Raw genomic sequence first — 11216 nt, 5'->3', positions numbered from 1 at the left:
GCACATACAAGGTGAGGATTTAGCTATTAGGCTACTCTGTCAAACCCCCCACCCTGTTTTTTAAAAAATAAATAATTATTTATTTGAAAGGCACAGTGTCAGAGGGAGGAGTGATGGAATATCTTCCTTCCACTGATTCATTCCCCGAACGGCTGCATGGCCAAATTGGGTCATCTGGAACCTAGGTCTTCATCTGGGTCTTGCATATTGATGCAGGGATATCTTATGCTTGGGACCTCATCTGCTGCCTCTCCAGACGCATGAGCAGAGAGCTGGATCAGAAGTGGAGCAGCCAGATGCCAGCATCGCAGGAGGTGCCTTAGCTTGCTAAGCCACCACAGCATCTCCTAAGCTTATTTTGTAATTCCAAATTCTCATCCTCCCGTGTGCGGCAGTTTCACTTCCACAGGCACGAACAGTCCAGCTGCTAGAGCTGAGTGCTCACAGCGGGTGTTGGCACCTTCTTGGGAACAGAGGAGGACCCAGCATCCCCTGGGAGGCACTAAGTCTCATTGTGAGACTGTTTCAATTTGACCCTGGGCAGCTGGGACCCTAACTTGCTGCCAGCCTGGGCGCTTCAAACCTAGGAAGGTCAAAACAGGTGACCTCCACCCACAATCCACGCAGGTGGATGAAGACAAAACGCTGGCCAGCTCCTCGCTGGGGGAGGCTCCCACAGTGATGGACCCCCTAGCACCAGGCTGGCATGGCAGCTCCTTCATCCACCCAAGGTGCTCATGGGTGGAGGCGCCCGGGGTCACCTAGGGGACCAGGGTGGACGTCCCACATTGGCATCCAGCTGACCATCTAAGATGATGGCCCTCTTCTTCTACAATTTATTGCTTGATTAAAAGCGATGTGATTATTTATATTGGAAAGGCAGATTTATAGAGAGGAGAGACAGAGGAGATCTTCCATCTGCTGGTTCACTCCCCAAGTGGCCACAACAGCCAGAGCCAGAGCTGATCCAAAGCATGGCATGCCGGGGCACACGAAGGCGACTGGCGCATCTTGGCTGTTTTCCCACAGCCTCCTCGGACCCGACCTGATCCTACCTGATTTGCTTCCCGCCTGGCCCGGGCACATCCCTTTCAGGGACTGTTCTTCCTACAGCCACGAGAGGGCGGACGTGAACACCAGCGCTGGGCACCCATCCCTCCTCCCCGGGGTCTCCCTCCCCACTAAGGAGTCACCTACCCTGCAGGTCCCTAAGCCTCTGAGGGATTGAACTTGTCTTTCTGGAGATCCCCAAATAAAGCCGAGCACCTCATTTCCCAGGGAATCAGATGCAGGTGCCAGCTTGGGCTGCTGGGTCCCTCCGGACTCAGACTTGGACCAGGAGCCACAGGCACTCAGGGCCTGCCCTGGCAAAGCCCTGACACAGACCTGCCTCACCTCTGGAAATGTCTAGAAGGCTGCACCCTGCACCCTCTGTTCCAGCCACACCAGGCTCTGCTGGGAATCAGGAGGCTCCTTGCCACCTCCAAGTCAGCCTTGTTGGGCCCTCGCCCCTTTGCCAGCCTGGGGTGGATTGAGGAGGGGCTGGCCAGGCTTGCAGCAGACAAGCTCCCGCCTTGAACCCCATGTGGCTGGGACCTGTCCAGGCCTCCTCCCTCTCAGCTCTCTGCCTGTCAGACAGCTCCTGGGCTGGGGTAGTGGGGCTGGGCTGGTCCCTCCTGGAGACCTTCAGCATGGCGGCATCTGCGAGGCTGGCCTCGTTGGGCATCGGGAAGCCTGGGGACGTAAGGATAGCAGGGTGAGCTCATGCTGGATTAGGGTGAGCCAGGCTGTGTGCAGGGAGTGGCTCGTGACAAGGAGAGGGAAGGGCCCTGGACCACAGCAGCCCCGGACCTCATCATGAGGCACAGGTGAGCCCAGGAGCGCCCCGAGGTGCGGGAGCCACCTCCCGGAGCCGGTGAACCCTATAACCTCCAGGTGTACCTTGACTTCGGGACACAGGAGCATCAGTTCACTGGGACGGGCGCTGTGATGCCAAGGGCCAACCCGCCACCTGTGTCAGCGGCAGCCCAGATCGGAGCACCAGTTCCTGTTCCCAGGCCGTTCCAGCTCCTTCCAGGGCACCTGGGACGGCAGTGGGTGACGACGGCCCAAGGACGTGGGTCCCTGCCACCCGTGTGGGGGACCTGGCTGGAGCTGGAGGCTCCTGGCTTCAGCTGGGACCAGTACTGGCTGCTGCTGGCATTTGGTGAATCAGCAGATGGAAGAACTCTCTCTCCCTCTCTCTGCACCTCCCCTGACAGGAAGCAGCCTAGAGAGGGGTCGGGCGGCTGCTCTTACCCGCATAGTATCGCTTGATCACATGACCGTTCATTCCAGCGGTGCCCCACCCCCACCCCTCCCTGCTTCAGCGTGGGGATTCAGCACAGCACAAGAGCACTAATGCTTTCTCTAGGTGTCCAGGTGCATGCAAGGTGAGGATTTAGCCACTTGGCTCTTGCACCGGACTTCAAACAAATTAAAAACTTAGAATTTTGTACCCAGTATCCTTTGGTTATCCACTCCTCTCGCTCCAGGCTGGCATTCACCCTCAAGTCTGCAATCATGGGGAGTCTGACCAGCCTGATCCTCCGCCATTTCCCCAGCTGGCCCACAGTCAGTGCTTAGCCCTTGCTTGTTGCCTAACTGATGACTGCACTGGCTGCTCCTCCACCTGTAAGTGCCGGCATCCCTTCTAGGTGCCGGTATGAGTCCTGGCTGCTCCACTTCCCATCCGACTGAGACAGCACCGGAGGCTGACTCAAGCCCGTGGGCTCCTGAGCCCGTGTGGGAACCCTGGACGCAGCTCCCGGCTTCACATCAGCTGGGCTCTGGCTGTTGTGACTGTCCGGGGAGTGAACAAGTGGACAGAAGGTATTTCTCTCTCCTCCTCTCGCTGTAAATTTTCCAAATAAAAATTTAAAAAATGTATCTGGGTCCAGTGTGGTAGCCTAGCAAAGTCCTCGCCTTGCATTCACCAGCATCCCATACGGGCACTGGTTCTAATCCTGGCTGCTCCACTTCCCATCCAGCTCCCTGCCTGTGGCCTGGGAAAGCAGTGGAGGACGGCCCAAAGCCTTGGGACCCTGCACCCGCGTGGGAGACCTGGAAGAGGCTCCTGGCTCTGGATCGGCTCAGCTCTAGCTGTTGCAGCCACTTGGGGAGTGAACCAGCAGAGGGAAGATCTTCCTCTCTGTCTCTCCTCCTCTCTGTATAGCTGACTTTCCAATTTAAAAAAAAGGTGCCTGTACATGTTCAGTAAGAATGTATTTTCTTCCCAAATATTTTAATCCTTCGGCCCTGCTTTGGCCTGGCCGAGCCGGGCTGTGTGCGGAAGGAACCAGCAGAGCAAAGATGTGCCTTTCAGATAAGTGTGAAAGGACAGGAAACATTGAAACAAGAGACCTAGGGTCCCTAAGCTGCGGCCCCTAAGCCAGGTCCCTAAACCGCCGCGGGCCACTTTGTTTCCACCTGAGTCTACAAAGTAGCAAGTCATCCTTTGTAATTACTCACCTCAAAGCAGAACCAGCTCCTTAAACACAAAGTTACAACTAAAGCCAGGGCAGGAAGTGGGTCCTTTCCAGGGCGGGGCGGTTGGCTGTATTTAGTTCTGACATGTGGCGGGTGTGTGTGTGTGTGTGTTTTACAGCCAACCACCAGCCCCACCCTTTCCACTCTGGCCCCAGACTTCACCAAAAACCCCAAACCAGCAGCACCGAGACTGTTGGCCCAGCAGCTTCAGACCCAAGGCTTATCTTGCCCACGCAGGGGCAACCCTTCCCCACCCGGGCACCCGCCCTCCTGCCTGGCTGCCCTTGGCAGCGGGCCCGGCCCCACCGCCCCCATCCCACCTAGAGCCCCAAACAGAGTCGCAGGCCGCTGCCCGGAGGGTTAGCAGTCTTTAATGCCATCATCGCTGCGCACGGACAAGTCACACACTTTGGTCACACACTTTGGTCTCGCAGGTCGGCAGCTGGTGAACTGAACAATGAGTCTACAGGTCTGAGCACCAGGCTGGCCCCCGAGGCCTCCCCACTCCCCCGGCTTGCACAGACGGGGCGGCTCCCGGGGGCTGGGCCCGTGGGGTGCACACTGACTTTACATGGACTTATTAAAAAACATATTTACACGTGTTCCACAGTGCTCCTACAATCAGAAGCAAAGGCCCTTTTATCAAAAGGGATTATATATATACAGATATATTTACCTAGGGCTGTGCAAAATTCAAAAGGATCAGATCCTTTTGAAAACAAAAACAAAACCCCAAAAATCAAATAGTCCAGAGTCTGTTCAACAAAAACGGGGTTCAGGGGCCCTGGGAGACACGGTCCCATGGAGGAGTGCTGGCCAGGGCTGGGCCGGCGGCACCGTGCCCAGCTGCGGCTGCGGCCAGCTTGGTCCCGCTGGCAGGAGGTATTGCTGTGGGCGCGGCCCGGCAGTTCTGCAGGTGTCTGCGCGCGGCTCCGGGGCAGGTAGGGCTCCTCGTGTGGAGGTGTGGGGTCGCGGGGGGGATGCGTGGGGCGGGAGATGAGAAGGGGCCAACACGCCAGCGCCACTGTCACAGACCCTGGGGACCCCGAGGATGGGGCGAGTCCAGCTGCGGGTCTGCCTCGGGGCCCTGGGACTGGAGCAGGGGGCAGGACCCCGAGGGGCAGGCGGGTGGGCCGCCCTACCGCTGGAAAAACCACTTTAGGCCGGCGCAGACTTTGAAAGATTGTAATATATTCTCTGGACAACACTGAGCAGTGCGAGCGCTCCCGAGCGAGCCCTCCCGCCCGTCCCGGCCGCGAGAGCGAGGGCAAGAGCGAGGGCGGGCAGTGGTCCCAGGGAGGCCGGGGCGGTTAGACGGGCAGCACCTGCTCCAGCACGGTTCTCGACGTCTGGGGAATTCTTTCGGGGAAGATGACTTCGAACTCGATGATCAGGTCCCCGCGTTTCTCGGGGGTCTTGGGGAGGGGCAGGCCTTCGCCCGGGACTTTCCGCCGCATGCCAGGCCTGATGACATCTTTGAACACCACGGGGATGGTCCTGCCGTCCAGAGTGGGGACGTTCACCGTGCAGCCACACAGCGCCTGGGGAGAAGGGGGTGCAGTGAGAGGGGCTCCTGCGGCCCCCAGAGCCCCGCCGCCCCGCTCCCAGCCTGGGGCCCCGCCCTACCTCCCGCAGGCTGATCCTGGCCGGGTAGATGACGTCCGAGCCGTCCCTCTTGAAGATGTTGTGGGGCTTGTCCCGGAGCACGAACACGATGTCGGCGGGGATGTTGCTGGAGGTCTGGTCGCCCTCCTTGGGGAAGGTGATCTTGGTGCCCTCCTTCCAGCCCTTCTTCACCTCGATCGTCAGGATCTTGTCCTCGCTGCGGGTGCTCCTGCCGTCGGGGTTCAGCCGCTTGTGGGAGATCTTCATCTTCTTGGTGCAGCCGCTGTAGATCTCTTCCAGGGAGACCCGCAGGTCGTGGGTCACGGGCGGATCTTGCTTCTTGCGCGTGGGCTCCTGGGCCGGGCGGGAGCGGCCGAAGCTGGGGAAGCCGCCCATGCCCATGGGGAGGCCGGCGAAGGGGTCATCAATGTCCATGCCTTCCTCGCCGTTGCGCTGGCTGAAGAACGTGTCGAAGGGGTTTCGGCCGCCGAAGAGCTCGGCGAACATGGCGTGAGGGTCTCCATGGAATGTGTAGCTGAAAGAGGTCCCGTTGGCCCCGCCACCGCCGCTGGGGCCTCCGCCCTTGAGGCCTGGAAGGCGAAAGGGCGCATGGGGTGCTGAGCCGGCAGCCAGGAGCCCCTCCCTGGGGCCTGGGACCAGCCGTGGGGGGCTCAGGGTCCCAGGCCAAGCTTCCACTGCAGCACACCCAGACCCCTGAGACACAGGCAGGACAGGCCAGAGCGCTGGAGCTCTCTGGATGGCGGCAGGTGCCAGCCAGACCGTCCTTCCACCAGGCCCCGCCACTCCACCACGGACCGTCCTCCCACCCAGGCCCCGCCACTCCTCCACGGACCGTCCTCCCACCAGGCCCCGCCACTCCTCCACGGACCGTCCTCCCACCAGGCCCCGCCACTCCTCCACGGACCGTCCTCCCACCAGGCCCCGCCACTCCTCCACGGACCCGTCCTCCCACCCAGGCCCCGCCACTCCTCCACGGACCATCCTCCCACCCAGGCCCCGCCACTCCTCCACTGAGCCACTGCTCCAGAGGCCTGCCTGGTCCCCCAGGACTGTGTCGGGGCAGCAGGTAGAGAGGGAAAGGCCGGCACCCACAACCCACGGAGGTCCTGGCAGCACGAGCCCAGCCCTTTCCCAGCATTCAGGCGCAAGAGCCAATGAGTCACGGACAGGGGCGGTCCCCACCTGCCCCACACCCAGGGGCAGGCCCCAGGGAGGGGCCGATGAGCAGTCAGGGCTCCTCCTCCCTTAGGGGGGACCCCACCTCCAGGCTGCCCAGGCCAGGGCGGAGGCTCTCCCAGCTCTACCCTGAGATCCTGCCCACCCCGCGCTGCACCCTGACACTCCTACACTCCGACATCCCCACACCCGGACATCCTGACAACTTGACACCCCTCCCCCCGCACCCGGGGAACCCTGCTTCCTGCATTCTTGACACCACTCCCCTGACACCTGGACACCCCTGCACCAACACACCCATGTCTCCATACCTGACACTGCCACACCCGGACATCCCCCGCACCCCGACATCTCCCTCACCCCCCACACCCGAGCACCTCCCGCACCTCCACACCAGGACATTCCCCTGCACCCTAACAATTGGACACCCCTGCACCAACACCCCCATGTCTCCACACCTGACACTGCCACACCCCGACATCCCCCGCACCCCGCCATCTCCCGCACCCCCGCACCCCTGCACCCGGCCCACGGCGCCCGCGCACGCACCCTCCTCCCCGAGCCGGTCGAAGATCTCGCGCTTGCGCGGGTCGCTGAGCACGTCGTAGGCCTCGGCGATCTCCTTGAAGCGCTCCTCGGCGCCCGGCTCCTTGTTCTTGTCCGGGTGGTAGCGCAGCGCCTGGCGGCGGTAGGCGCGCTTCACCTCCTCGTCCGACGCGCCGCGGGACAGGCCCAGCGTCTGGTAGTAGTCCTTGCCCATGGCGCCCGCCCTCCCGGCTCCGCCGCCGCCGCCCGGCCCGACTCTATATATCCGCCCGGCGGAAGCTTCCAGAGCCCGCCAGCCCCGTCCAGAACCTTCCGCCCCGCCCGCCCCCTCGCGCCCAGCCACCCAATCGCCGAAGCCCGCACCCGTGACGCGCACTTCCGGGGCGGGGCCGCGCCGCCAACGGCCGCCCTTCCCGGCAACGCCTCCCCGCCGGCGCGCGCATTGGCCGGCCGAGGGCCCCGCCCACCACCCGCGGAGAGCCAATCGCTCGCTTCCATTCGGGCCGGGTCCTTGACAGGTGAGAGCGGCCCGACTGCGGACCGGGGGGCGGAACTCAGGAGAGGGGCGGGGCCGTCAGGAGCCCCTCCCCTCGTGAAGCCCCGCCCCTGTCCCGCTGATATAAAGGTGCTTGTCTCCCTGCTGCTGCCCCGTGTCACTCCAGTCTGGGCTGCCCTAAGCTCGCGTCCTGTGTGGGTGTCCAGTCCGAAGCCTCCATCAGGCCCATCATCCCCTCCTACAGGCCTACAGCCTGAGAGTCCTGCTTTCTGGCTTTTTAAAAAGGTGATTATTATTGACTCCATTTTATTGGAACATCAGAGGTTTGCTCCTCCAATGCCTGCAGGAGCTGAGGCTGGGCCAGGGCCTTCACGCACTCCTTTCCCAGTCCTGGCTGTTCTGCTTGCTTCCCACTGCTGCTTTTCTTCCATGGACGATGTGATCTCATTGGGCTCGCCTGTGGTCAGACCTCGCTGACCGCCCCCCCCCCCCCCGCCTGTAGTGTGTGGATGGCAGGTGCACCTGCCTCATGCGGCTTTGTGGTCAGCATTTGTGGCCCCCCCATGTGGAAGAAGTGACCTTGAGAAGCGGCTGAGGCACCCACTTCCTGGCAGTGCCAGAGCAGAAACGAGCCTGATGGCTAAGAAAAAGGGCCATTATGGCCTTGTTCTGCCATGCCACCAGTCTGCTCACTCCCACACCCGCCCACCCACAGGAAACTAAATCAGGAAGGACCCTGGGTCAGGCAGGACACATGCTGGCTGGAGGACAGGGGTTGGGGTTGGACACCCACTAGCCACTCATGGTGTATGTGGACTCAGGTTGACATGGAGAGAACTACAGAGCGGTGCGCCAAGGTTGAACTATGTAATTCTGTCTTTAGTATTTATTTTTATTGGAAAGTCAGAGTTTTACAGAGTAAAGGAAAGACAAAGAGAAAAAATTGCCACCCACTGATTCACTCCCCAAATAGCCTCAATGGCTGGAGTTGAGAGTCTTCGGGTCTCCCACATGGGTGCAGGGTCCCAAGGCTTTGGGCCGTTCTCCACTGCTTTCCCAGGCCACAGGCAGAGAGCTGGATGGGAAGTGGAGCAGTGGGGGTGGGGGATGAACCAGGGTTACGGAGCTTGGAGGTGGAGGATTAGCTAGTTGAGCCATCACGCCGAGCCCCTGCGCATCCAGATTTTAACAAGTATCTCTCCCATGGACCCCTGGCTCAGAACATTCCAGAGACCTCAAGACGGGCTCTGCTGGCCCTCCCAATCTCTCAGCAGGGACCCAATCCTCCTCATCCTCTCTGGACACCTGCTATGCAGAAGAAGCTCCTCACGGGATGACGGGATGACGGAGGGAAAGAATTCCTCTTTCCTTTGCCACCCCTCGGCCCTGCCCTCTTGCCCCATGGAACCCCGAGCTGATCTCCTCCCATTCCAGGCCCGCAGACCGCCTTTGTGCAGTCAGCTGATGGCCAGGGCGCGGGACTTTTGTGTCTGGCAGGCTCCAGCCGGCCTGGGTCCCCCAGCACAATGACCAATTCACTCAGCCATGGAGCCTGGTGGATCCTCCTGGCATGAGCTGAGCTAGTGGCAACAAGTCCCTTGTTATTACCAACTGTAAAGAAAACAGCACAGGAGGGCCGAGCCTGGCAGCTGTGTGCCTTGCGCACTCAGGGATCCCACATGGGCGCCCTCCGGTGGGTCCCACTTCCCATCCAGCTCCCTGCTTGTGGTCGGGGAAAGCAGTCAAGGACAGCCCCAGGACCTTGGGATCCTGCACCCTGAACCCACTTGGGAGACCTAGAAGAAACTCCAGGCTTTGGAGCTCAGATCCGGCCATTGCGGCCACTTGGGGAGTGCATCATCAGACAGAAGGTCTTCCTCTTTGTCTCTCCTCCTTTCTGTATATCTGAGTTTTGACAAAAATAAATCTTTCCTAGCGCCCTGGGTCTCACCCAGATGCGGCTCATTGGCCGGGTGTGTGAAGGAGCTGCCCCAGATCCGGGTGAGGGAAGGGGAGACTCAGCCAGGCAAGTCGGGGCTAGTGAGCGTGCAGAGCTTCTTTCTCAAGCCCTGTGCTGAAGGTGGGGGCGTTGATTCTGCCACGGGCCGTTTTCCGTGTTGATTTAAAAGGCAGCGAGGCTCCAAAGGCTCCACAAGTGAATGTTCTGCCTCAAGCGCAAGTATCCCACCGGACTTCACACCGGTTCATGTCCCGGCTGCTCCACTTCCCATCCAGCTCCCTGCCTGTGGCCTGGGAAAGCAGTGGAGAACGGCCCAAAGCCTTGGGACCCTGCACCCGCGTGGGAGACCCGGAAGAGGCTCCTGGCTCCCGGCTTCGGACTGCCTGAGCTTTGGCCGTTGCGTGAGCTAGTAGTTGGAAGATCTGTCTTTCCTTCTCTATATAAATCTGACTTTACAGTAAAAGTAATTTTTAACTTTTATTGGAAAGTCAGATTGTACAGTGAGAAGAACAGACACTGATTCACTCCCAAAGTGGCTGCAATGGCCGGAGCTGAGCTGATCTGTTGCTAGGAGCCAGAGGCTTCCTCTAGGTCTCCCACACAGGTGCAGGTCCCTGTGGCCTGGGAAAACAGTCCAGGATGGCCTAACACCTCGGGACCCTGCATCCGCATGGGAGACCTGGAAGAGGCTCCTGGCTCCTGGCTTTGGATCGGTGTAGCTCTGACCGTTGCAGCTGTTTAGGGAGCGAATCAGCAGATGGGAGATCTTTCTCTCTGTGTCTCCTTCTCTCTTTGTATCTGACTTTACAATAAAATCAAATAAGTCTTTTTTAAAAAAATCACAAGACAAAGGCTTCCTCCTCCGGCAAATGCGTGCGCTAACCGCTTCAGCATCTTCCTTACTCAGTGACGCAAAGACTTTCTTTTATTTCTATAGGAAAAAAATGTACGTACTTGTAACCACAACCCCTTGTATCTTTTTACCTGGTTTGCCCAGTCAGCCTGGCCGGGGGCCCGACGCAGCAGCCTATTAGACCACAGCCTGGATGGCCTTTGCCCGGAGACAAGGATGCTCCCCACCTCCCCACCCAGGGCAGGAGCTGCAGAAGCTTCCAGAACTGGGCAGGGATGACTCACCCTGGCGCCACCCAGCCATGCCTCATCTACCTGTAAGGGCTGGCCATGAGTCTGCGGCGGTGCCAGGCTGCTCACTTTCGGCGGCAGGGCCTGACCTGCAGGAGGGAGCCAGGGGCCGCCACACCTCCTAGTACTGGACAGAACCCACGCCCCCCCCCCGGCCATGGCACATCAACGAGGCAGGGAAGGAGGCTGCACTGTGGGTTCAGTCCCCGCCTGCGGGGCCAGCTTTCCGCAGGATGTGCGACGGCCAACATAAAAGAATGACCCATGCATGCACTAGGGTCCCGGCCACCTACGTGCGAGACCCGGTGGAGCTGCAGCCATCTGGGGGGATTAAACCAGCAGCCCAAGGAAGCTCTCTGTCTCCCCTGTCCCTAAACACTGGGCCTCTAGAGCCGCAAGTGGCCACCTCCAGGTGCGGTGGCTGAGCGCCCACGGCCCCAGTGAGGCTGGGGGGACCCCTTTCCTTGTTGCTCACTCCTGTCAGAGTCCCTGGGCCCGCGCGGGCTGGGGAGACCCTCGCAGCGCCACCGCGCCGCCGTCACCCCAGCTCCGCCATGTGCAGGCTGCCCTCTGTCACTCATCGTCCTGCTCCCGCCCCCTCTCGGCTCGGCGGAACCGTCGCCGCGTCCTTTGGTTTCCACAGCAACGACGCGACGGGGCGGAACCCAGGGGCGCGCGCGGCCCGTCTGATTGGTGGCCGGCCTAGCCCCTCCTTTTTTGGATCCCCGCCCACCAGCAGGG

The 11216-nt window shown here is 60.7% G+C and overlaps 1 protein-coding gene across 1 annotated transcript; it reads right to left on the bottom strand.

Moving 5' to 3' along the window:
- Window positions 1-4825: 4825 nt before the first annotated feature.
- Window positions 4826-7196, bottom strand: DNAJB1 (DnaJ heat shock protein family (Hsp40) member B1). Its single transcript, XM_012929998.3, has 3 exons — window positions 6880-7196; window positions 5155-5723; window positions 4826-5069 (listed from the first exon to the last, which is right to left on the bottom strand). Exons 1-3 carry the CDS (start codon window positions 7088-7090, stop codon window positions 4839-4841), a joined length of 1011 nt encoding a protein of 336 aa, XP_012785452.2. The 5' UTR covers window positions 7091-7196; the 3' UTR covers window positions 4826-4838.
- Window positions 7197-11216: the final 4020 nt, after the last annotated feature.

The sequence above is a fragment of the Ochotona princeps genome, chromosome 33 (assembly GCF_030435755.1).
Source record: "Ochotona princeps isolate mOchPri1 chromosome 33, mOchPri1.hap1, whole genome shotgun sequence".
In the NCBI taxonomy this organism is placed as follows: domain Eukaryota; kingdom Metazoa; phylum Chordata; class Mammalia; order Lagomorpha; family Ochotonidae; genus Ochotona; species Ochotona princeps.
The sequence above is the reverse complement of the archived record's forward strand: the minus strand, read 5'-3'. Positions and strand labels throughout refer to the sequence as shown.

Coding starts and splice junctions, on each gene's coding strand:
- DNAJB1 (XM_012929998.3), bottom strand. CDS start 7,090: ATGGGCAAGGACTACTACCAGACGCTGGGCCTGTCCCGCGGCGCGTCG. Junction 5,724..6,879: donor CGACCGGCTCGGGGAGGAGG/GTGCGTGCGCGG, acceptor TTCGCCTTCCAG/GCCTCAAGGGCGGAGGCCCC. Junction 5,070..5,154: donor CCAGGATCAGCCTGCGGGAG/GTAGGGCGGGGC, acceptor CCTTCTCCCCAG/GCGCTGTGTGGCTGCACGGT.